Genomic DNA, 21,437 nt, shown 5'->3' with positions numbered 1-21,437 from the left:
ACTGCCAGTGGGTAGGGAACGGCATGGGGGGACCCATCCATGGGTGTCCGTACGATGTCATCTCTATACATCGTTCTTGAGTGTAGAAGTCCAGATGTTATTGATGGTCAGGCAGGAGAAGAATGGCAGGGGGAGAACACCCCTTTTACCTCTTCATCATCTTCCTTGCTTGAAAATGCAGTGGCCCCCGGTGACAACTGATGCTCTGGTACCGTGGCACCGGGGAGCAGTCTGTGCTGAGTAGTGGAGATTCCGGCATTGAGGCTACCACCAAGTCCTTCTGATGAAGAAAGTGGTGCAGTGCCACAGCTTTGTTGCTGATGATGTTGGTGCTGGTGCTTTCATTGGTGCCGTTGTTTTTGTAAGAGGTGGCATGGTCATTGGAGCTATTCTCAGTGCCGCCTCCTTCAGTGGCGTCAATGGTTCCATGGTGGATGTGACGGTGCGCGACTCACCGCTGCGGCGCCTCCTGCTAGTTGTCTCAGGGAAGTAGCATTTCTAGCCTCCAGAGTGCCCTCTGCAGGCTGGTGTCCCGCTGCCGCTGGCCCCCGTGTCCCTCCCAGGACCCGGTGCCCCTTGTCTTTGGGGTGCTGCCCCCTGGCAATACCCCCGCAGTCTCCCCACGCAGGGGAACCCCCAACCCTCTATCCCTACCTTGCCTCAGTCGTGGGCTACTGCCAGTCATCATCTAGCCCCCGCTCACTGGGGCAGACTGCAGTGTAAAAGCTACTCATCATAGGGAAGGGGGGTTTGATGCCTCTGCCTACCCGTGGGCTGCCCCTTGCAACCTCGGTACCTAATTGGCCTTCCACTAGGCCGCAGCCTGGGGGATTTCCAGGCCAAAGCTCCCCAGCTCCCTTGGCCTTCCCCCAGCCTGCTCCACTCCAGGTACCTTCTCTCAGCCCCCTGCAGCCAGGTCCCTCCCTCTCAAAAGGCTAGAGAGAGAGTGTCTGTCAGCTCCTGGCTCACTGGCCTTTTATAGGGTCAGCTGTGACCTGATTGGGGCATGGCCCCAGCTGTGGCTGCTTCCCCCAATCAACCTAGCTTTTCCTTCCCTGCCACAGCTCTCCCCCCGGGCTGTTTTAAACCTTTTTTAAGGCAGGAGCGGGTGACCACCCCGCTACAGTGGAGGAGGGCTTGGTCTTGCTTCAGCGCTGGGGATTGGCATGGGTCACAGCACGGACAGTGCCAGATGTTCCTGGTGCCCCATATGTATTGAGGAGTTGTACAGTCAGCACTGATGAGAGCGATCTGGCTGGAGAGTGTTTTCTCTTGGATTGCTCTCTGTATGGCAATGAAGATACTTTTTTCCTCACCGGTTTTTTTGAGGAATGAGCTTTTGCCGAGGTCGCTGGAGAGGCCTCCCTTGATCTGGCTGTGGTAGGAGTGTGTTGACCCGATTCAGAAACAGGCTGCAGGGACTTTTCCATCAGGATCATTTTAAGCCTCAGGTCTCGGTCTCTATGAGCCCGGGCTTTGAGGTTGCTACAGTGAGCGCACTTTTAAGGTATGTGCGACTCACCTAAGCATTTCATGCATTGTGAGTGTCCATCCGACACAGGCATCACTTCCCTGCATGTCTGGCAGCATTTAAAACTGGATGAACTGGGCATTTTTCTGTTCAAACAGGGGAGTAGGGAGGAAAAGATTTTTTTTTTTTGGTGACCGGGAAGTAAACTAACTAAAAAGCTTACACTATCCAAGCAATCTAACTTATCCTAAAACTACTGAAAACAGTTTGTCTTTGAGCAACTGCTGGGAGCTCCGTCTCAGGCCAGGGATGGTTGAGAAGGAAATGAGGGGTATGAGTCACACGTGCGCTAGATTAGGCTCCAATGGCACAGTCAGACAGGCATCACAAATATGCAACCTGTACAGGCACTGCTGCTAAAACTCTCCAAGCAAAGGCGCAGGGATGCACCAACATCTGAAGTGGAGCACCCACAGGGACATCACGCAAAGAAGAACCAATGCTGGCGAGGCCATACTGGGGCAATCAAAATAACCTTTGCCTTGTCCTTTTTGATCTTAAGAACCCTGTAAACTAGGGGAATCGGGGGAAAGCGTACAGCAGGTCGTCTGACCATGACCGTAGGAAGGCATCAGAGAGAGCCTTTGCCTGGACCGAGCCTCAAGCAAAAAGTGGTGACATTTCTTGTTCTGTGAGGAGGCGAAAAGGTCCACCTGGGGAGTCCCCCACCTCTGGAAGATGACGCTGGTGACCTGTAAGCGGAGAGACCACTTGCTATGAGAGGAGAACAACCTGCTGAGGCGATCTGCCAACATGTTCCGCTCTCTGGTGCGATGCGACACCTCCAAGTGAATGGAGTGCTTCACACAGAAATCCCACAGCCTGAGGGCTTCCTAACATAGGACCTAGCACATGCCCCTCCCTGTTTGTCGATATAAAACATTGACACTGTATTGTCAGTCAGTACTTGCACCTCTCTGCCTGAGAGCTGTGGAAGGAACACCTCACAGGCCAGGCGTATCACTCCGAGTTCCTTCACCTTTATGTGTAATGACAGCGCATCCCTTGACCAGAGACCTTGGGTCCTAAGGCTGCCAAGGTGGGCCCCCTACCCCAGGTCTGATGTGTCGGATACCAGCATGATCGAAAGCCACAGGGACTCAAAAAGGTACTCCAAATAGAGCTGAGGCCAGGTCTAACCACCACGTCAGGGAAGCCAGGACTAATGCTGGAATGGGGAGAGTCCAGATGGTGCCTGCACAGTGAGTAGACCAACTCGAGCCACATCTGAAGCAGTCTAAGATGCAGTCACACATGTCACACCACAAAGGTACATGCCATCAGGTGGCCTAGTAAACATAGGCACACCCAGGCAGTCATCAGCAGGTGTGCTGACACTTAGGTGATTAAGTCCAACATGGCTTTGAGCCTGTCTCCGGCAGGAAGTCCCTGGCCTGAGAGGCGTCAAGTACACGGTCCTATAAATTCTATTCTTTCCACCAGGACCAATGTTGACTTCTGCTCATTTATTAGGAGGCCCAGCACTCTGCAAGTGGCTTGTACCAAGATGCTGTGTTGGACTTGACCCCTTGAAGCACCTGTGTCCCCGAAAGATGGAGATATAGAAGTATGCGTCCTTCAAAATCGAGGGCAGTGTACCAGTCCCCTGGATCTAGCAAGAGAAATAATGGAGGACAGGGAGACCATGCGGAAAAAACGGTTACTCACCTTTTGTAACTGTTGTTCTTGGAGATGTGATGCTCATATCCATCCCAATTAGGTGTGCGCGCGCCGCGTTCACAGCCATTGGAAAGTTTTTCGCCTACCAGCATCTGTCAGGTCAGCTGTGGGAGCCCCCTGGAGTGGTGCTTCCATGGTGCTCAATATATGACCCTGCCGACCCATCACCCCCTCAGTGCCTATGCCGACAGAAGGGAAGGGGGGGCTGTTGAAATGGATATGAGCAACACATCTCGAAGAACAACAGTTACAAAAGGTGAGTAACCATTTTTTTTTCCTTCGAGTGATTGCTCATATCGATTCCAATTAGGTGACTCCCAATCCTTATCTAGGCAGTCAGATCGGAGTGAAGGACTGCAGATTGGAGCACCATTCTACCGAAAGCCGCGTCACCTCTGGCGTGCCAGACAATGGCGTAGTGCAAGGTGAAGGTATGCACCGAGGACCAAGTCACCGCCCAACATATTTCTTGGATAGGCACCTGGGCCAGGAATGCTGCCAACAAGGCCTGGGCCCTAGTGGAGTGTGTGGTGAGAGCTGGGGTTGGCACCCTGGCCAGCTCATAGCAAGCGCAGATTCAGGACGTGATCCAGGAGAATATTCTCTGAGAGGAGACCTGGAGGCCCTTCATCCGGTTCACTACTGCCACGAAGAGCTGGGTCGGTTTTCTGAAGGGTTTAGTGTGGTCGATGCAGAAAGCCAGGGCTCTGCGGACATCGAGTGAATGCAGCCGCTGTTCCCAGGAACCAGCATGAGGTTTCAGGTAAAAGACGGGCAGGAAAATGTCCTGGCTGGTGTGAAAGTTCAACACCACCTTAGGGAGAAAGGCTGGGTGTAGTCTGAGATGCACCTTATCCTTGTGGAAGACTGTGTAAGGCGGCTCTGAGGTGAGGGCCTTCAGCTCAGAGATGTGTCTCGTAGACGTAATGGCAACCAAGAAAGCGGTCTTCCAGAAAAGATACAGGAGGGGGCATGTGGCCAGCGGTTCAAACAGGAGCCCCATGAGCCTTGAGAGAGATCCCAGGCAGGATAGGCTGGTGGACCTGCAGGTATAGATGGTCTAAGCCCTTGAGAAAGTGACCAACCATAGGGTTAGTGAAGACAGAGCGGCAGATGCGTCTGGTTGGAAGGCCGAGATGGCAGCAAGGTGAACCCTTATGGAACAATCTGCCAGACCTTTCTATTTCAGGTGCAGAAGGTACTCCAAAATGAGGGTTACCCTCTCCTGAGGGGGGTGCGGTCACACCAACACGAAAATCTCTTCCACTTTGCCAAGTATGTGGCTCTAGTGGAGGGCTTCCTGCTGCCTAGCAGGTCCTGTCTTACTTGGTCCGAACACAGAAGCTCCATGGGGTTCAGCCATGCAGCTTCCAAGGTGGAGGGACCAGAGGTCAGGATGGCAGAGGCAACCGTGGTCCTGAGTGAGTAGGTCGGGAAGGAGAGGCAATGTGACCAGTATGTCCACCGACAGCTCCAGCAGTGTGGTGTACCAGTGCTGGCGAGGCCACACCGGAGCTATCAGAATGCCCCCTCCCTGCGGATTTTGAACAGGACTTTGTGCACAAGAGGGAACGGAGGAAAGGCGTAGAGCAGGCGACCTGTCCAGGGTAGAAGGAATGCATCAATGAGGGAGCCCGGGCTGAGACCCTTGAAGGAGCAGAATGCTGGGCACTTCCTGTTGCTTCGGGTAGCAAACAGGTCGACCTGGGGAAAGCCCCACCTTTGGAATATGTGTCCAGGAGTTAAAGTTGTAGCGGTCCAGGAGTGCCTGCTGATTAGCAATCCTGAGCTGGAGTCCCCCTGTGGAGTATACATTGCAGCCAAACAAGTCCAGCCGCTTGGCATCCTTAGACTTAGGTGCCGAGGCCTGCTGCCCGTGCCTCTCCTTCTCATTCATGGCTGCAACTACCAGCGAGCAGGGCTGCGGGTGCGTGAAGAGGTAGTTGTAGCTCTTCAAGGGTACAAAGTTTTTTCGTTCGACCCCTGTGGCCGTAGAGGGAATAGAGGCCGGGGTCTGCCAGATGGTTTTGGCATTGGCCTGAATGGTCTTGATGAGGGGCAAGGCCACCCTTGATGGACCTTCTGGGGCCAAAATGTCCATCACCGGGTCCTCCGATTCCACCACCTCCTCAGCCTGCAGGCCCATGTTGCGAGCCACCCTGCGCAGGAGGTCTTGGGGGGCGGCACAGAAATAGAGGTGCTTGCCAGGGGCTTGTCAGGGGAGGAGGACGAAGAGGCCAGAGAGGGGGGAGAGGGTCATCTCAACCTCCCTGTTCTATGGGGGCTTGATGCCCCATGTCACTGACTGTAGGTCCAGGATCGGAAACCAGAGTTGGAAGGGGTCCCGAGGTAGGGATGGGGCATGATGGTTCCTCTGCACTCCGAGGAGTGGGCCAACTGGCCGAGGCTTCCGGCACCCTTGTTTCAGAGGCGGCTGACTAGGAAGCTCCAGACTGTGCACCCTGGGCCTGGTGGTATACCCACGGGGTCCAGAATGGCCACTGGGTGGGCCCCTGCTCGTGCAGCGGCCATAGTCCTGCCCCCACATCAGGGGGCTACGGTTAACTGGTGGAAGTCCCAATCCGAAGAGACAGTGACCACTTCTCCGAACCCGAGGAATGAGATTGGGACCGCAAGAGCCAGGGTGGTACCTAGCAGATCTGCACCTATGAGTGGTGAGAAGGAGGGTGGTGCCGCGACCTGGATCGGTACCGTGGCCAGGAGCTGCACCGAGCCGGTGAATGGTAGTGGATCGGTGTCGGGTCCGGGACCTGCTCCATGAAGGTGACTGGCGAGCGGTGCGGTGCTGTGATCGGGAGCGCTGATGTGATCCGGAATGGCACTGCGAGTAGGACCAGCGCCATGATGGGGAGCGGTGCCAAGGCTCACCCAACGGAGCCAACAGTGTCGACGGATGGATCAGTGCTGGCTTGCCTCGAGACGGTGCCATCCGCTGTGGCACCGGAGGCTCGGTGAGAAGCAGAGGGGACCCCGGTGCTGTCATGGCGATGAGGTCCCTTGCAGCCGCAAAGGTGTCCGGGGTAGATGGTAGCTGAACTTCCACCACGCTGCAGGATGGGGAGTCCAATGGCTCTCCCCACGGGTCCGAAGTCAACGGTGCCCCGTCCATGACCTTCACTCCTGGGCACTCCTCCCCTGGACGCACCACAGAGGTCGGCTCCAAGGGGCCGGGTCTCTGCCACCCTTTTCTGGCTTCCAGTGTCACTTCGGTGCCACGGAGTGGGAGCGGTGCCAGGTCGATGTTCCCGGCTTCAGTGCCGGGGAGCGGCAGTGCCGTAGGTCTCAGCCACAGTCCATCTGCGGTGCCGTGTCCTCCGCCGCCAGGACGCTGCGCACCGAAGAGTTCGGTGCCGGGTCCTGCCACATCGAAGGAGGCTGGGGTCTAAGAGCCGCCTCCATAAGGAGCTGCTTCAGGCAAAAGTCCCACTCGTTTTTAGTCCAAGGATGAAATCCCTTGCAGATCCTGCACTTCTTGGCTTGGTGAGCCTCCCCCAGACACTTTAGACAAGAGTCATGGGGGTCGTCCGTTGGCATGGGCTTGGAGCAGGATTTGAAGGACTTAAATCCCAGGGACTTGGGCATGAAAGCCCCAAAGAAAGACAGTCAGGGTGGAGGGTAAAGCCCCCCAACCCAACTGCCCCTAACTACAACAAAACAAAAGAAACTACCAACAAAAATCAGAACAACTACTATCTAAATGAATCTAGGGACACATGGAAAACTTGCTAAGCAAGCCGCCACAGTTCCAACAACCATCACGGGCCGTAAGAAGGAACTGGGGGGGTGCCGGGTCGGCAGGGTCATATATTGAGCGCCGTAGAGGTGCCACTCCAGGGGGCTCCACAGCCAACCTGCAGGATGCTGCTTAGGGGAAAAACTGTCCAACAGCCGTGCACATGGCGCACCACACCTAATTGGAATCGATATGAGCAATCACTCGAAGAAGAACATCATCTTCTTGAGATATTTGTTGAGATGATGCAGATCTAGGATGGGCTCAGGCTCTCTTTTGCCTTGGGAATCAAGAGATAGTGGGCATAGAATCCTTTCCCTCTCAGTTCTGGAGGAACTACCTCCACAGACCCTGTCCATAGGAGGGCTTGCACCTCCTGGACAAGAAGTTGCTTGTGAGAAGGGTCCTTGAAGAGGGATGGGGAATGGGGGAAGTGATGTATGGATTGAAATAAACTGGAGTTTATTTCACCCAGTGGTCCAATGTTATTGATGCCCAAGCAGAGAGGTATGGTAAAAGGCATTCCAAAAACAAAAAGGGGGTGTGCTGATCCAAGGGAGAGACTGGTAATCCATCCCTGAGCATGCCTTCAAAAGAACATCTGTTCCCGCTTGGGAAACGGCTAGCGCCCGGCTGGGCAGTGGCAGAGGCCAGCTGGCCCAGCTGGCATCTGTAACCTCTCCTCTCCTCTTTCTTTTGTAGGGCTCGAATCTGGGTGGAGCAGAGAATCTAAGGGGCTGCTGAAGCCTGAAGTGCTTTCGTGAGGCTGCTGCTGTATAAACACCCAGGGACCGCAGTGTGGCTCTGGAATCCTTGAGGCCATGCAGTTTTGAGTCCATCTGGTCCAAAAATAGTGAGGACCCTTCAAATGGAAGATCCTGCACTAGCTGCTGCACCTCTTGTGACAGTCCGAAGACTGCAGATATGAACCTGGCTGCCAAATCTACTGCATCCAAGGCAGCTTGGAGGGACCTTCTGGCCACTGCCTTTCCTTCCTCCAAAATGACCAAGAATTCCTGCCGTGATTGTTGCGACAGGTAGTCCTTAAATTTGGTCATGGAGTCCCAAACATTGAAGTCATATCACTCCAGCAGCACCTCCTGGTTTGCGATACAGAGTTGGAGACTTGCAGTAGAATAAACCTTTCTACCAAAAAGAAGCAAGTGTTTTGACTCATTTTTTGGGGGTTGCACGGGACTGGCCTTGCCTATCCCTCTCATTGGCTGCAGCGACCACCAGAGAGTCCAGGGACAGGTGAGAATATATATACTTGAACCCTTTTGTGGGCACATAGTACTTCTTTTCCACCCTTTCAGAAATTGGGAGCAGAGATGAAGGCATCTGCCATAGTGCTTTTACCTCCTTATGCACAGGCAGAGCCACCTTGGCAGGAGTCACAAGAATATCAAAAAGGGCGTCCATTGGCTCTTTGAACTCCTCTGCCTCCAGGCCCAGGTTGGCAGCCACCCTCTCAAGGAGCTCTTGGTGGGCTCGCAAATCATCAGAAGGCAGGGCGTTAACAGGACCCACGAGTGCCTCATCTGGGGAAGACGAGGGGGATGCCAGTGTGGACGAATGGCCAGATCCTTTACCTCTTCTGTGGCCATCTCAACTAGGGATACTGCTGGGGTTTTGGTACCGGGTCTGAGTTTGAACCTGGCTTCAGTACTGACCACCACAGATGGGTACAGATGGAAGGTACGAGAACTGTCCCAGTGCCGCTGGGAACCCCCAGGGGTTCCAGTACTGCCACTGGACTGGCCACTCCCCGGAGGCCACAGGCCCATAGATGGGCCAGCACAGAGGTCCACCTGGTATGCCAGGTGATGGCGCCTCTTTTGAGGGGACGCTGCCTCCCTCAGAGTCTGACGAGAGCTTCTCATATGAAGACTAGGGCAGTGTCATTGATGCACCCTCTTGCCGGCTATGATGGGGAGCTGGAGAACGATGCCTCTGTACCAGAGACCAGCTACAGGAAGACAGCTATCGGTGCTGGGACTCTGGTGAGTGGCACCGGGACTCCAGTGACTGGTGCTTGGTCTCAGGGGATCAGTGCCATGTGACCAATGCCTAGGATCGGGTGATCGGTGCCAATTCTCAGGCGACCAGCACCTGGGCATCGGCGACCGGTTCCGGCCCGCTGGAGACTGACGTCGGGAAAGTGATGGAGACTGGTGTTGGGCTGGGGACCATGGTGGAGGGCATAGGCATGGACTCTGTGGCTGGAGCACCCATGGGGAAAAATGGTAGGTGCTGAGCACCCACCAGCAGTCCCCCTATCAGCACCTCCTGCTCACCCCAGCAGGCCCTGTGGATCAGTGCCCCTCCCAGCCTCCTGCATGCCTGTTTTGCAGTGTGCAGGAGACTGGGAGAGAGTGGGGAGGAGAGAGGATGCGGCGTGGTCAGGGGAGGGAGCGGAACCGCGTGGGAAGAGGCAGTGTGGGAGTGGAGAGGGGGCAGGAAGAGGCGGGGGGGGCCTTGGGGGAAGGGGTGGTGTGGGGGTGGGGCCTGGGGCAGAGCCAGGGGTCGAGCACCGCCTGGCACTTTGGAAAGTCAGTGCCTGTGATGGAAGGCCCAGTATAGGCTTCCCCCGCAATACAACTGCCCTTGATGGTTCCCTGGTGGTAGGCGCGCAGTTCCTAGGTGTAAGAGGAACTGGCAGGGCCATCAGGTCCCTGACCCACCTGAAAGGCTTCCAACATGGAGGGAGTCCTCAGGTGTGCTGTGCCTCTGCTATTCCCAGGCGTATGGGGTGGCTCCTAGGTTGGGCTGTGCGAGTGGCCTGGCAGAGGTCACGTCTCGCTCCCCAAGTCTCTATGGTGCCCTTTGGGCACTGGGGAGCGCTCTCTTGGGGCATGCTTCTTGTGCCACTTTCTCGGCACTGGGGATGTAGAGCAGTGCTGAGGGGTGCATGGTGCCGGAGGCACACTACACACTGAGGCAGATATGTTCAGTGCCAAGTCCAACCAGCTCGGAGCCCAATCTAAGCACGGCTTCCATCAGCAGAGCTTTCAACCTGATGTCCCAGTCTTTTTAAGTGTGGGGTCTAAAGCCCTGGCAGATCCCACACTTCTCTTACATGAGCCTCCCCCGGGAACTTTAAGCAGCTGGCATGGGGAATCACTCTTGGGCATGAGTTTAGTGCAGGCAGCACATGGCTTGACACCCAGAGACCAGGGCATCCCAAGGGAGTATACTGTTCCAGCAACTGTCATGGGCGGTAAGAAGGAACTGGAAGGACGCAGGGCCGGCAGTGCCCCTTATACTGGCGCATAAGCATAGGCATCCAGGGGGTGCTAAAGCTGGCCCCACAGATACCACTGGGAGAAAAATCTCCGGCAACAGTGCATGTGGCTTGTGCACACCTGACATGGAATGGACCTGAGAAATTACTTGAAGTAGTCTGAGTTACAAACTCTGCAAGGGAGCACTTAAATCTAAACCAAAAGCCTTTTTAACTGGAATTTAAATATAATTTCATGGAAACATCTCTATTGGATTTTACAAATCCTAAAATTATTTTTATACAACTTAAATTCTGGGCAAAAATTGACTAGACAGTATCTCTTTAATTTACTTATATAAGGTGTATACTTGAATAACTAGTTACTGAGTCCTGGAAACCAAGACCTGTTTTGTACAGGTACTTTATGAAACCAGTTTAAGTCTCTCTTGGATCTTTTATCTCTGCTGATTTTTAAACGCCATAGATTTTAGAATGAAAGTTTCCAAAAGAGATTTTTTTTTTTTTTTTTTTTTAAATTAATGGAGGTATCCTCTCTCCTAGAACTGGAAGGGACCTTGAAAGGTCATCAAGTCCAGCCCCCTGCCTTCACTAGCAGGACCAAGTACTTATTTTGCCCCAAATCCCTAAGTGGCCCCCTCAAGGACTGAACTCACAACCCTGGGTTTAGCAGGCCAACGCTCAAACCACTGAGCTATCCCTCCCCCCGTGCTCACAAAATCTACTTGGGGATACAAACATGTACATGTTTGCACAAAGAATGCAGTTACATACACAGAAATACTGACTATAGAAGCACGCACCCATTTGCATGCACATTTATCCATTCTAGGCATGCAACTATATTTTACACATGCATTTACCTGCTTGTGCCCACATATTTTGACACATTTTAAAAACTCTGGCCCTTACAAAGTCCCTTTGTCTATTGTTTTTGTTTCTTATTATTTAGATTGTAGTAGTGCCCAAATATGCTAGGTGTTTTAGAATATAGAAAATGACACAGGTCCTTCAGCCAAAAAACTTTTAATAGCACATTTTCCTTCCTATGCCAAGGGTAGAGGTGCTACATATACTGAACCCCAATCTGTATTTTTTCAGCCATAAACACAGCACCTCACCTCTGAGAGGGATGAGAGATGACTGGGTAGTTTCAACCCTATATGTCACTGCCCTTCTCTGGTGAGTAAGAAAGGGGTTCTTGAATAATCAGTGGGGCCAGCACCCTATACCACAAGAACATATGGACCTCTATCTGGGTTTGGTTTGCCTCAGGCACTGATCTGAGGAGAAACTAAGCAAGAAAAAACAGTGTGGGTCAACCACATGAAGCAGGGTAAACCCACTAAATAAGCATCCCAGGCACTTTGAACCCTGATTTGAACCCAGCACTTCAGTAATGTATTATTAACCGTCCCATTGCTCCACCAGCCCTGGACCAGCAGTACTCACCTGCCAGGTGCGGACCTGAACCCGATTTGGCTCAACTGTGTAAATGCTTTCTTCATGCATGGCAAGCACTGGAGAATCACAGAGAAAAGAGCCTGGAACATTCACAAGAATACCATCATTAGAATAAATGGATACGTGCTATCAATCAAAGTAATGCATGCTCTTTAATTCATGAAGCGACTAGTCCCCAGGGGCGGCTCTAGGCACCAGCAAAGCAAGCACATGCTTGGGGCAGCCCATTTGCAGGGGCGGCAGGGATCCAGCATGGAAGCTGAGAACCAACAGGGGGCCCTGGGAGCTGTAGTTCCTTGGTTAGCTCCCTGCCTATAGAGCCAGCCCTGGAGCAGGGAAAGAACTACATTTCCCAGCATTCCCTTGGCCACTACCAACAGGAAAGAGGGGGAGGGAGTGAGGAAGCTGAGACCTCACTCTGCAGCCTGCTTTGAATAGAGAGCTGCACTGTGAAGGGTAGGGATACCATATTTTAACATTCAAAAAAATAGCACACTCCATGGGGAGGGAGGGTAGCCCCCACCCTGCCACCATCCACTCCCTCCGACTGCCCCCCACAGAAACCCCAACCCATCCAACCCCCTTGCTCCCTGTCCCCTGATTATCCCCTCCCGGGACCCCTGCCCCAACTGCCCCCCAGGACTCCACCCCCTATCTAAGCCCCACTGGTCCTTGTCCCCTGATTGCCCCCACCCGGGACCCCACCCCCTATCTAAGCCTCCTTTCTCCTTGTCCCCAACTGCCCCCTCCTGAGAACCCCCCCAACTTCCCCCCTAGGACTCCATCCCCTACCTGTCCCCTGACAAATCCCTGGGACTCCCATGACTATCCAACTGCTGCCTGTTCCCTGACTGCCCCCCTGAACCCCTGACCCATCTAACCTCCCCTTCTCCCTGTCCCTTGACTGCCCCCCGAACCTCCGCCCCATCCAACCCCCCCTGCTCCCTGTCCCTTGACTGCCCCCCCAAACCTGCTACTCCTTCTCCAACCCCCCTGCCCCCTTATCGTGCCACTCAGACCAGCGTGTCTGGCTTCGCGCAGCGCCAGACACGCTGCTGCATACATGCTGCCGTGCTCCCCTGCCCCCCCCCCCCCCCCCAGCACCTGCCTTCCAGATTTGAACACCTCAAAATTCAGGAGTGCTCAAGCTCAGTTTGGGCAGCTGTTACTTCATTTCTCCCAAATCAAATATACTGATCCACTGTAACTTGCTATAGAAAAAGTGGGATAAAATTGAGCAAGAAATGCTTCCCAGTGGTTATTAGGACTGGAACTGCTATTTTCAACAGCCATTGCCTTTTGTTTATTTAAAAGGAAGACAGTGATATTGCATTGGCAAATTCCCCATAGAAAGAAAGAGTGGAACAAAAGAATAATAAAGGCACCTCAACTTTTCCTCATTTATGTAGGACAGTCTTATAATATGCATCTAGATATCCTCCAATCACACAAGCTGAAAATTGTTCCCTTTACTGCAGTTCTGTAACCATATGGGAACCAATCCTGGCTGTGTTCTGTGCACATCCAAAATTCCTGCTGAATGACCCGCCCTGGGAGCGAGTTACCAGTGACCCAGGGCTGCGGCAGCAGGAGGGTGCAGTTGGGGGGGGGGGGGGGGGAGAACCCAGGGCTGAGGTGGCAGGAAGTGTGTGGGGGGGCAATGATGGGGGGTAGGGGGGAAGCTCAGAGCTGGGGCAGCAGGTGTGTGTGTGTGTGTGTGTGTGTGTGTGTGTGTGTGTGTGTGTGTGTGTGTGTGAGAACCCAGGGCTGGGGCGGCAGGGGGTGTGGGTCGGGGGGGGGAGAGCCCAGGGCGGGGGATGCGGATGGTGGGGGAGAGCCCAGGGTTGGGGCAGCAGGGAGGTGCGGCGAGGAGCCCAGGGCTGGGACGGGGGGCAGCCAAAAAATTTTTTTTGCTTGGGGCAGCAAAAAACCTAGAGCTGGCCCTGCTAGTCCCTACAGCGGTCTCAATAAAGCAGTGTGCATTGACAGCAGGTCATTTCCAACTCACAACAAATCTGTTCTTCAATCGTTCTGCAGTACTTCCCAAAATTCTTCCCCCCTTCTCCACCATCATTTGTCCCTTATGCTGGTTTCTCGTCAGGAACTACATCCAGAGTATGAAATTATAACTCTAACAGAAGGCACTCCGTATGCTCTGTTCATATGTGAGGGGTGGAAGAGTAGCGGGAGGCAGAGAGAAGGAAATTGACCAGCTCCAGTTTTACAATCAGATGAGATGATTCACCCTTCCCTGATTTTGCTACAATTGGGAAATTGTAAATGAGGGTGCAACAGAATTGGAGGTGCTCTGGAACAATCTGTGAATATTGCATGTTGACCTGGCTATTGGGATAGTTACTGGAATATGTTGATTTAGTAATAGGGAGGATTGTAAGGACAAAACAAGCAAGACGGGAAGAAGAATAGCTCACAATAAGCCACTTCTCAGCAAACATCTGAAGGTTCTTTAGAGAAAATGCTTGAACTATTGGCCTTGAAGAGTCTACCCCCTGGCTCCAGTCAACTTAGAGAATCACTTTTGACAGCATCATCCATACCTGGGAATCAGAAGATCAAAAGAACTAGAGCAGTTTAAAAAAAATCTCTCTCTCCAGTGAGCAGGTAGTGGTTGGGGAACAGTTTGCAGGGGGCAGACTGACAAAAAGTTCCCACAAGGGTATCTGAAGAAGCTAGGCATGCCTAGCTCACCATCACAAGATGGTAGGGCTTTAGGTAAGACAGACATGCATGTAAACTGTCATTTTAAAATCCTTTTACTTTAAATGCTTTGTTCCTACTATTAAAATAAACAATACTTAGGCTTTTAAGAAGACTGTTTGGTCACACACTCCCAAAGGGAGAAATCACAGGTACCAAACCCAGTTGGACCTCTACTATTAGAAGGTGTTCAGATACTATGGTGGTGAGCACAGTATAGGAACCTAAATAGAATAGGGTAAGCACAGTTCATACACAGCATACTGTAGCCAGGGCCCAGTCTTAAGAGAAGAATTGCGGAATTTCACCTCAGGAGAGGTAAAGGCATGAGGCCTGCCTGACACCTGATGCACTCAGACCATCAACGAGTCAGAGGTGCAGCTGGCCCTGTAACCATGACAGGGGACTTCTATGTTTGAACATTAATTTGCAATGAATTCTTATTAATCTAGTGCAGCTTCTTAGCACTAAACTAACTAGGAGCAGTGCCCAAGAGAAGAGTGAAATGAAGTGATCAGAAGTGATGTGAACATGTTTTGTGGTGGGTAGCAGGCATTATCTGTTAACACTGGCACATAAGTCTGTTTCCAGTTTCCCAGCACTCTCAGCACTCAAAGTAAATATTGCATTATAATATCATTAAAAATAAAGCCTTACATTTGTATCACACTTGCAAATGCAATAAGGTCAGACTTTTACATATGATTTATTAAGAACTATGTCTCTGGAATGTGCTTCATCAGGGTCCGAGTTTTGTGTGGGTTATTTTAAACTGATTTAGCTTGGGTTTGTTTTGTTTTTAACCTGTGAAAAAGGCATCTCAGAGATATAATCAAGCTACTCTAGCAGTTTCCATGCTATCAAGACCCCTAAGGGACTGGAAGTGTACAGTGGGGGGAGGGATAGCTCAGTGGTTTGAGCATTGGCCTGCTAAACCCAGGCTTGTGAGTTCAATCCTTGAGGGGGCCACTTAGGGATCTGGGGCAAAATCAGTACTTAGTCCTGCTAGTGAAGGCAGGGGGCTGGATTTGATGATCTTTCAAGGTCCCTTCCAATTCTAGGAGATAGATAGATAAATAAATTAATGGAGATATCCTATCTATCAATCATTTCTACTACAGGTCAGTTCCCCCCTTAGTACTACTCATGATACATATATAAGAATGTAGAGAGGTTCAGGTATCAAACTGCACGCTATATCCAGGGGTTTCAGCTAATAATTAGAGCAAAGGTCTGGGAGCCAGGATTTGAGTTCTGTTCTTGTCATTGACTCAGATGATCAAGGATCTGTCCACCTCTTTATGCCTTATTTTCCTATTCTGTAAAATTGGAATACTAACCATTTCACAGGAGTGTTGTGAGGGCTAATTAGTGCTTGTAGAGTTCTGAAATGCAAAGTATGATTATTAAAGCCTAAGAGTTATCATGAGTTCAGTGAACATATAATTTTGGGGGGATTCAACACCCTCATACATGTTCTCCTGTGGGCTACTTCTTGTGAAGTCCTACCTGCATTTCGTAACGTGGCTCCTGAGCATTCAAAGACAGTGACTTGCTTCCCATTCCAGAATACTATAGCATCCTGAAATAGCCACAGAGAAGTTACAAAGCAGTTACGTTTCTGCTGGTAACATGCATGAAATCCCTCAACGATTTGTAACTCAGCTTAGTGCCAATCTAGTAATTCTGCTAAAATCCTTTTCATACAAAATCCCATGTAGAGTCTATGCTATATTCATTTCTGTGCATGAACAACCAACAATGGAATAAACTTTCCATCACAGCCATCACCTTATACCTTCCTCTATATATTTACTGGGTTGTCCAATGCCCAGAGGTCACTAACCAGAGAGCTATTAATGAATAATTGTGCTGCCTGGAAATGAGCTCCATTGGAATGTGCCTGTTGTAGTAGTGATGCTATTTTCCAACAACACACATATACTGCAAAAGCAACTAAAATACAAAGAAGGGAGAATCTGAGAAGAGTTAGAGAAATTATGGTGGAAAGCTTGGATTTCCATCTCTGAAATAATTAAACCACATTAAGTGAGTGAGTCTTCGGCAAGAAAAGAAACTGCCCACAACAGCTGAGGTGGTGAGTTACCTTAGTGGCAAATACTCCAGTAATGTGCATATCAACGCGGAGGCTGTGCGTGGCTCCTGTACTGAAGAAGGTCACATTAAGCAGATTTGGGGACACTTGCACTACTGCCACCTGCTGGTGGAAATGAGATGACATAGCCTGCTCGCTGAGGATCACCACGGAGTTCATGTTGTTCACTGCCAGTAGGTTTTTCCTGGAGCCCCACTACACACAACAAAGAGGGTGAGAAAAATCCAAAACACTTTAATCAGAGATTTTTGAAACACTGTAATTCAGAGGGCCCTCAGTTATAGACTCAGGGTTGGGAGCACGTATAACATACATATGAATATAATCTCAAAATGAAATCCTAGTTTCTGAACTCAGGCATAGTCAAGAGGATGCATATCCCCTGTACTTCTTCAGGGTATGCTATAACCATATTTGCACCCATACTCTTTCAGTACCTAGAGGGGGGCATGAATCACCATTCATGTTGCACTCCCTGTCAGTACCCAACCCCAGCTGGAGAAGCTAACAATCCAACCAGCGGATCAAATTCTGGTCATGTGCCACTTGAGGCACGTTGCACATACACTAAGAAGAAGGGTACATGGAAGAGCCTGTTTTACCTCTTTTCATCCCATCCCCTTGCCACTATTATACCATCTTGCATTCAGTACTGTTAGAGAAAGATAAAGGTACTCAACAAGATAGCTAATACTTTTTCCTATAAAATCAAGATGTGCATGTGAAGTTCTTTCCCATGACAAATTGTTTCTTCTTTGACTACCCACAGTCCTATTTCCAGTTTTCTTAAGATTTCACCTAGAGCTGGCTCAAATATTGTAGATGAAAAATGCAGTTTCAACCAAAAAACATTTCCCCCCCAAGACTTAGACTGTAGGCAGCAGCACTGGAGAATGAAGTAGCAGCAGCTGCCCTACTACACTTTAGCCCAGTGGTCAGGGAACTCACCTGAGATGTGGAAGACCTGAGTTCAATTTTCCCTGTAGTGATGTGGAGAACAGATCTGAAAATTGCAGGAGAGTGCAATGGGCTATGGAATATTCTGGGGAAGGTCTTGCTCAATCTCTCCCACTGAAGCTTTTCCATTTTTTATAAACAGTCACTGGAACAGGAACAGGAACTTGGGTCTCCGACATCCTACTGGAGTGTCCCAACCACCAGGCTATAGAGTCACCCTCTCACTCACTCAGTCTTGTCCAATGACTATTCACTGTCATTATGAATGACTATGAATTGCCACTATGAATATCTAGTTCTAATTTCACCTTCTTTTGCCAGCCATCTCAATCAATAGTGCAGTTCAATTTCCCAATCCATACAGTACCCATCATGTGCGCAAATGAAGAGGTCTGAGAGCATTTTTCCCTATTGAGTCCCACCCTACTCCAACTAAATATTATTAAATATGGATTATTCCCCCCCCAAAAAAAATGTTAAGACCAATCACACAAAAGTCTTTCATAAGCAATAACTGGGGAGAGTTCTATTGAATTTAATAGGGATTAGACTAATCAGTTTCTACAAATAATCAACAGAATTTTATTAAAATTACTCCAAAAGCCTACATAATAAATAGGAAGGCTCTCCTTCTCTGTTTTAAGCCATTATGTAGTGGAAATATAATTCTCTCCTGAGTTCTATAGAATGTCTCCCAAAAAAAAAAAAAAAAAAGCCATAGGAAGCATACGTGCCTGGCTTTGACCAATATACAGCATAATGTTTTAAGCCTATTGCTAAACTGATTCCCAGAGGGGAGAACACTGTTTTGGAGTCTTCTTTGAGGCCTCTTTGACCAATTTCATTTTGGATAGACAGAGAATTTTCAAGGAAGCCCTCAAATCCAAGATCAGACTGCTCAAGATAATACCCTTCAGCAGATCTCACAGCCAGTAAAGCCAGGAGTCTTCCCAAGGTAGAAGAGTCATTTGTTCACACTTGTCCATCACTGACACCTTCCAAGTACTTCAGGCAGTTCTTTATGCCAGTCAAATACAACACATCAGAAGAGCTGTGATGGTAAAATGTCTCAAGTGCCCAGTTCTGGGATCTTACTGCTTCACTATGGCCTTCATTTGTACTTTATTAACAGATAACCAATCTAGTTGACTGTATGGCTCACTTGGACCAGTTATTTAAATGCCATTTAAGTTTTGCAAGGTATATGTATCCCAAATAAGTTCAATGGGTTTGCTGTACATTAATAAACTATTATTTACATTATAGTAGCCCCCAAAGGCACCAGCCCCTTTGTGCTAGGCACATTATAAATCTGTAACAAAGAGATGGTCCTGCCCTCAAGAGCTAACAATATAAATAATAAATAAAGCCACTTGTGCAATGTTAGTACACAGAGCTTCCTGCAGCAGTAAATTGCTACAACTCTACTTTATCCTGCCAATCTTTGCAGCAGAAAATGATGATAAATTGTATATCATCTAGGACCATTAAACTGCCTCTAATTTGCGGTTACAGTAATATAAATAATAATATGATGATCAGGAAAGAAAACAAAGCTGTGGTGGCCATGTTAGGGGACTCCAAAATCTGAGTGAATAGGACTTTTGTAGGATATGTAAGACCTGACTCTGGGATGACTTGTGTAGTTATTCATTTTAATGAACAGATGGTAGCCTGTATGTATATAGTTAAGATAGTAACTTGCTTGATGCCGTATGCCCCTTTTTGTCCCTTGTTTCTAACTTTAAAGCCTGAAGTTTCTTATGTTTAGTCCTGTCACATGAGACTTTTTTCCAGAAAGTTTGGGGTGGCATTGTCAAATTTGCATCAGCTTTCCATTACAAAAGATTTTTCTTTCTTTCTTTGAAAAGTCATTTATCAAAAACAGCTTAGCCCACAGGTTCCAGATTTGGTTTATTCTATGATCTCAATAAGACCTGATGTCTGACTATTCTTGGAAAGTCTGGTGGACTCATTGTGGGGTTATGAACTACATTTCTTTGAAACGTATGATAATTCCATGAATGCACCACAGATATTACAGAGCTCCCAGGTTCCTTGTATGGGATCCATGTGGGGCTTAGAAACTCTGTCAGAGTAGACACACCAAATGTGTTAGGATAAATTGCAGAATTTATAAGTGCTGCAGAAGCAGAATGGGCTCCAGAAACTCTATCCTGCAGAACTTGTAAGCTCTAAAAGTTTGAGGCATGGTGAGTCTCCAAGGCTCCTGCATTTTACTGGGATTTTTGAGCTACTGGTAGAACATTTTAATTTTCAGATTTTCATGTGTTTGTTTTTAACCATAACACTGAATTCAAAACATTTGGGGTGTTTCTATGACTACACCATTCTAATAACATTGATTTAAATAGCTGTATATGGTGGTAATTGTACTATTACCAAATCTGTGATCTGGAAAATAAGGCTAAATTATAGCTTTATTTTTCATTTTTATTTCTGAAGGTACTTGATTAACAGCACTGATTGACAGCTATCATACTATTATACTCCAAGATAAATGAACTAGAGCAGTGGTTCTCAAACTGGGGTCCGCGAGGGCACTCCGGGGGGTCCACAAGTCATGTCTGCAGCCACCAGCCCCACTGATCAACCCCTCCCTCTCTCTCCCAGCGCCTCCTGCACATCGCAGAACAGCTGTTCAGCAGTGTGCAGGAGGCGCTGGGAGGGAGAGGGAGGAGTGGGGATGTGGGTCACTCAGGGGAGGGAGCAGAAAGAGGCAGGGAAGATGAGGGACAGGGGTGGAGTCTTGGGGGAAGGGGTGTAGTGGGGGCAGGGCCTGGGGCTGGGGGTTGAGCAACCCCAGGGAAAATTAGAACCCGGCTGGGGGGGGAGGCGGGGGAGGTCTGTAAAAATGTTTAAATCAAAATGGGGGTCCTTGGGTTGCTAAAGTTTGAGAACCTCTGAACTAGAGAGTATTTCCCATCTACCTCTCTTCACAAACCATTGGGCTAGATTATAACAAACTGAAATATTAAACTGGCCAGGAGCCAAACTCAGCTGATATTGACCTTTGGCCTCAATATATTCTTATGGCTTTCTGCCTCGCTGGGGGTTTTCATGGAAAAGTGGGTAAAAACTTTTTAGAAGAATTATCTGAGGATTTCAAGAGGAGAGGGTTACTCACCATGTGCAGTAACTGAGGTTCTTTGAGAGGGTTGTCCCTGTGGATGCTGCACCCTGCGCCCTGCGCTTGTAATCAGATCTGTAGCAGCACTGCCTAGTTGGGTCACGCACGTGTCGTCGCCGTTACATGCCACCCAGGCGGTTACATAGCACTGTGCAACCAGCCGTCCCTCGGTTACTTCTCTACCGCAGAGAATCTAGCGTGAAACTCCAAAGTAGAGGGGAGGAAGGAAGGTAGTGGAGCACACACAGGGACAACCATTTTGAAGAATCTCAGTTGCTGCACAAGGTGAGTAAGCCTGTCTTCTTCCAGAAGCATGCCTGTAGGTGCTCCACTTTCGGTGACTGTCAAGCAGTGCCCCTCAGTGGAAGGTACAGGCTTCAGAGTTGCATTAGAGCTGGTTGATAAAACAGAGTCCAAACAGAGCGTCTGATGATGACTGTTGCTCTATACAGCATAGCGCTTTGTGAATGTGTGAGCAGATGTCCAAGCTGCTGCTCTGCAAATGTCAATAATGGGGACATTGAGGAGAAAGGCTATGGATGCTGGAAGTGTGTGCGCATAGGCGCTGACTTCCCCTCTGCCCCGTGGGTGCTCGACCCCACCCCAGCTCCTGGCCCCGCCTCTGCACCACCCTTGCCCCACCCCAATTCCACCCCCTTCTCCCAAGTCCCGGTCCCTGCCCTGCCTCTTTACCGCCTCCTTCCCCGAGCGCGCCACTCCTCCCCCTCCCGCCCAGAAAGTCCTAAGCGCCACCAAACAACTCTTAGGCGGTGGGCGGAAAGTGCTGGGAGGGTGAGGAGCAGGGACGCTGCACTCTGAGGA

General features: G+C 49.9%; 1 protein-coding gene across 6 annotated transcripts in view; it reads right to left on the bottom strand.

Annotated features, from left to right (window-relative positions):
* Positions 1-21,437, bottom strand: part of IFT140 (intraflagellar transport 140) — a 228,629-nt gene that overhangs the window by 143,616 nt on the left and 63,576 nt on the right. For 5 of the 6 annotated variants that reach the window (XM_054041945.1, XM_054041949.1, XM_054041947.1 and 2 more), the window contains 3 exons: positions 16,499-16,702; positions 15,901-15,973; positions 11,662-11,753 (listed from right to left, as the gene is read on the bottom strand). In XM_054041945.1, the coding sequence (XP_053897920.1) occupies positions 11,662-11,753; positions 15,901-15,973; positions 16,499-16,702 (369 nt within the window). The remainder of the gene's footprint in view (positions 1-11,661; positions 11,754-15,900; positions 15,974-16,498; positions 16,703-21,437) is intronic. The other variant, XM_054041948.1, reaches the window with a different exon arrangement.

This window comes from Malaclemys terrapin, chromosome 10, assembly GCF_027887155.1.
Source record: "Malaclemys terrapin pileata isolate rMalTer1 chromosome 10, rMalTer1.hap1, whole genome shotgun sequence".
Lineage (NCBI taxonomy): Eukaryota > Metazoa > Chordata > Testudines > Emydidae > Malaclemys > Malaclemys terrapin.
Note: the sequence above shows the minus strand (reverse complement) of the source record. Positions and strands in the feature narration are given on the sequence as shown.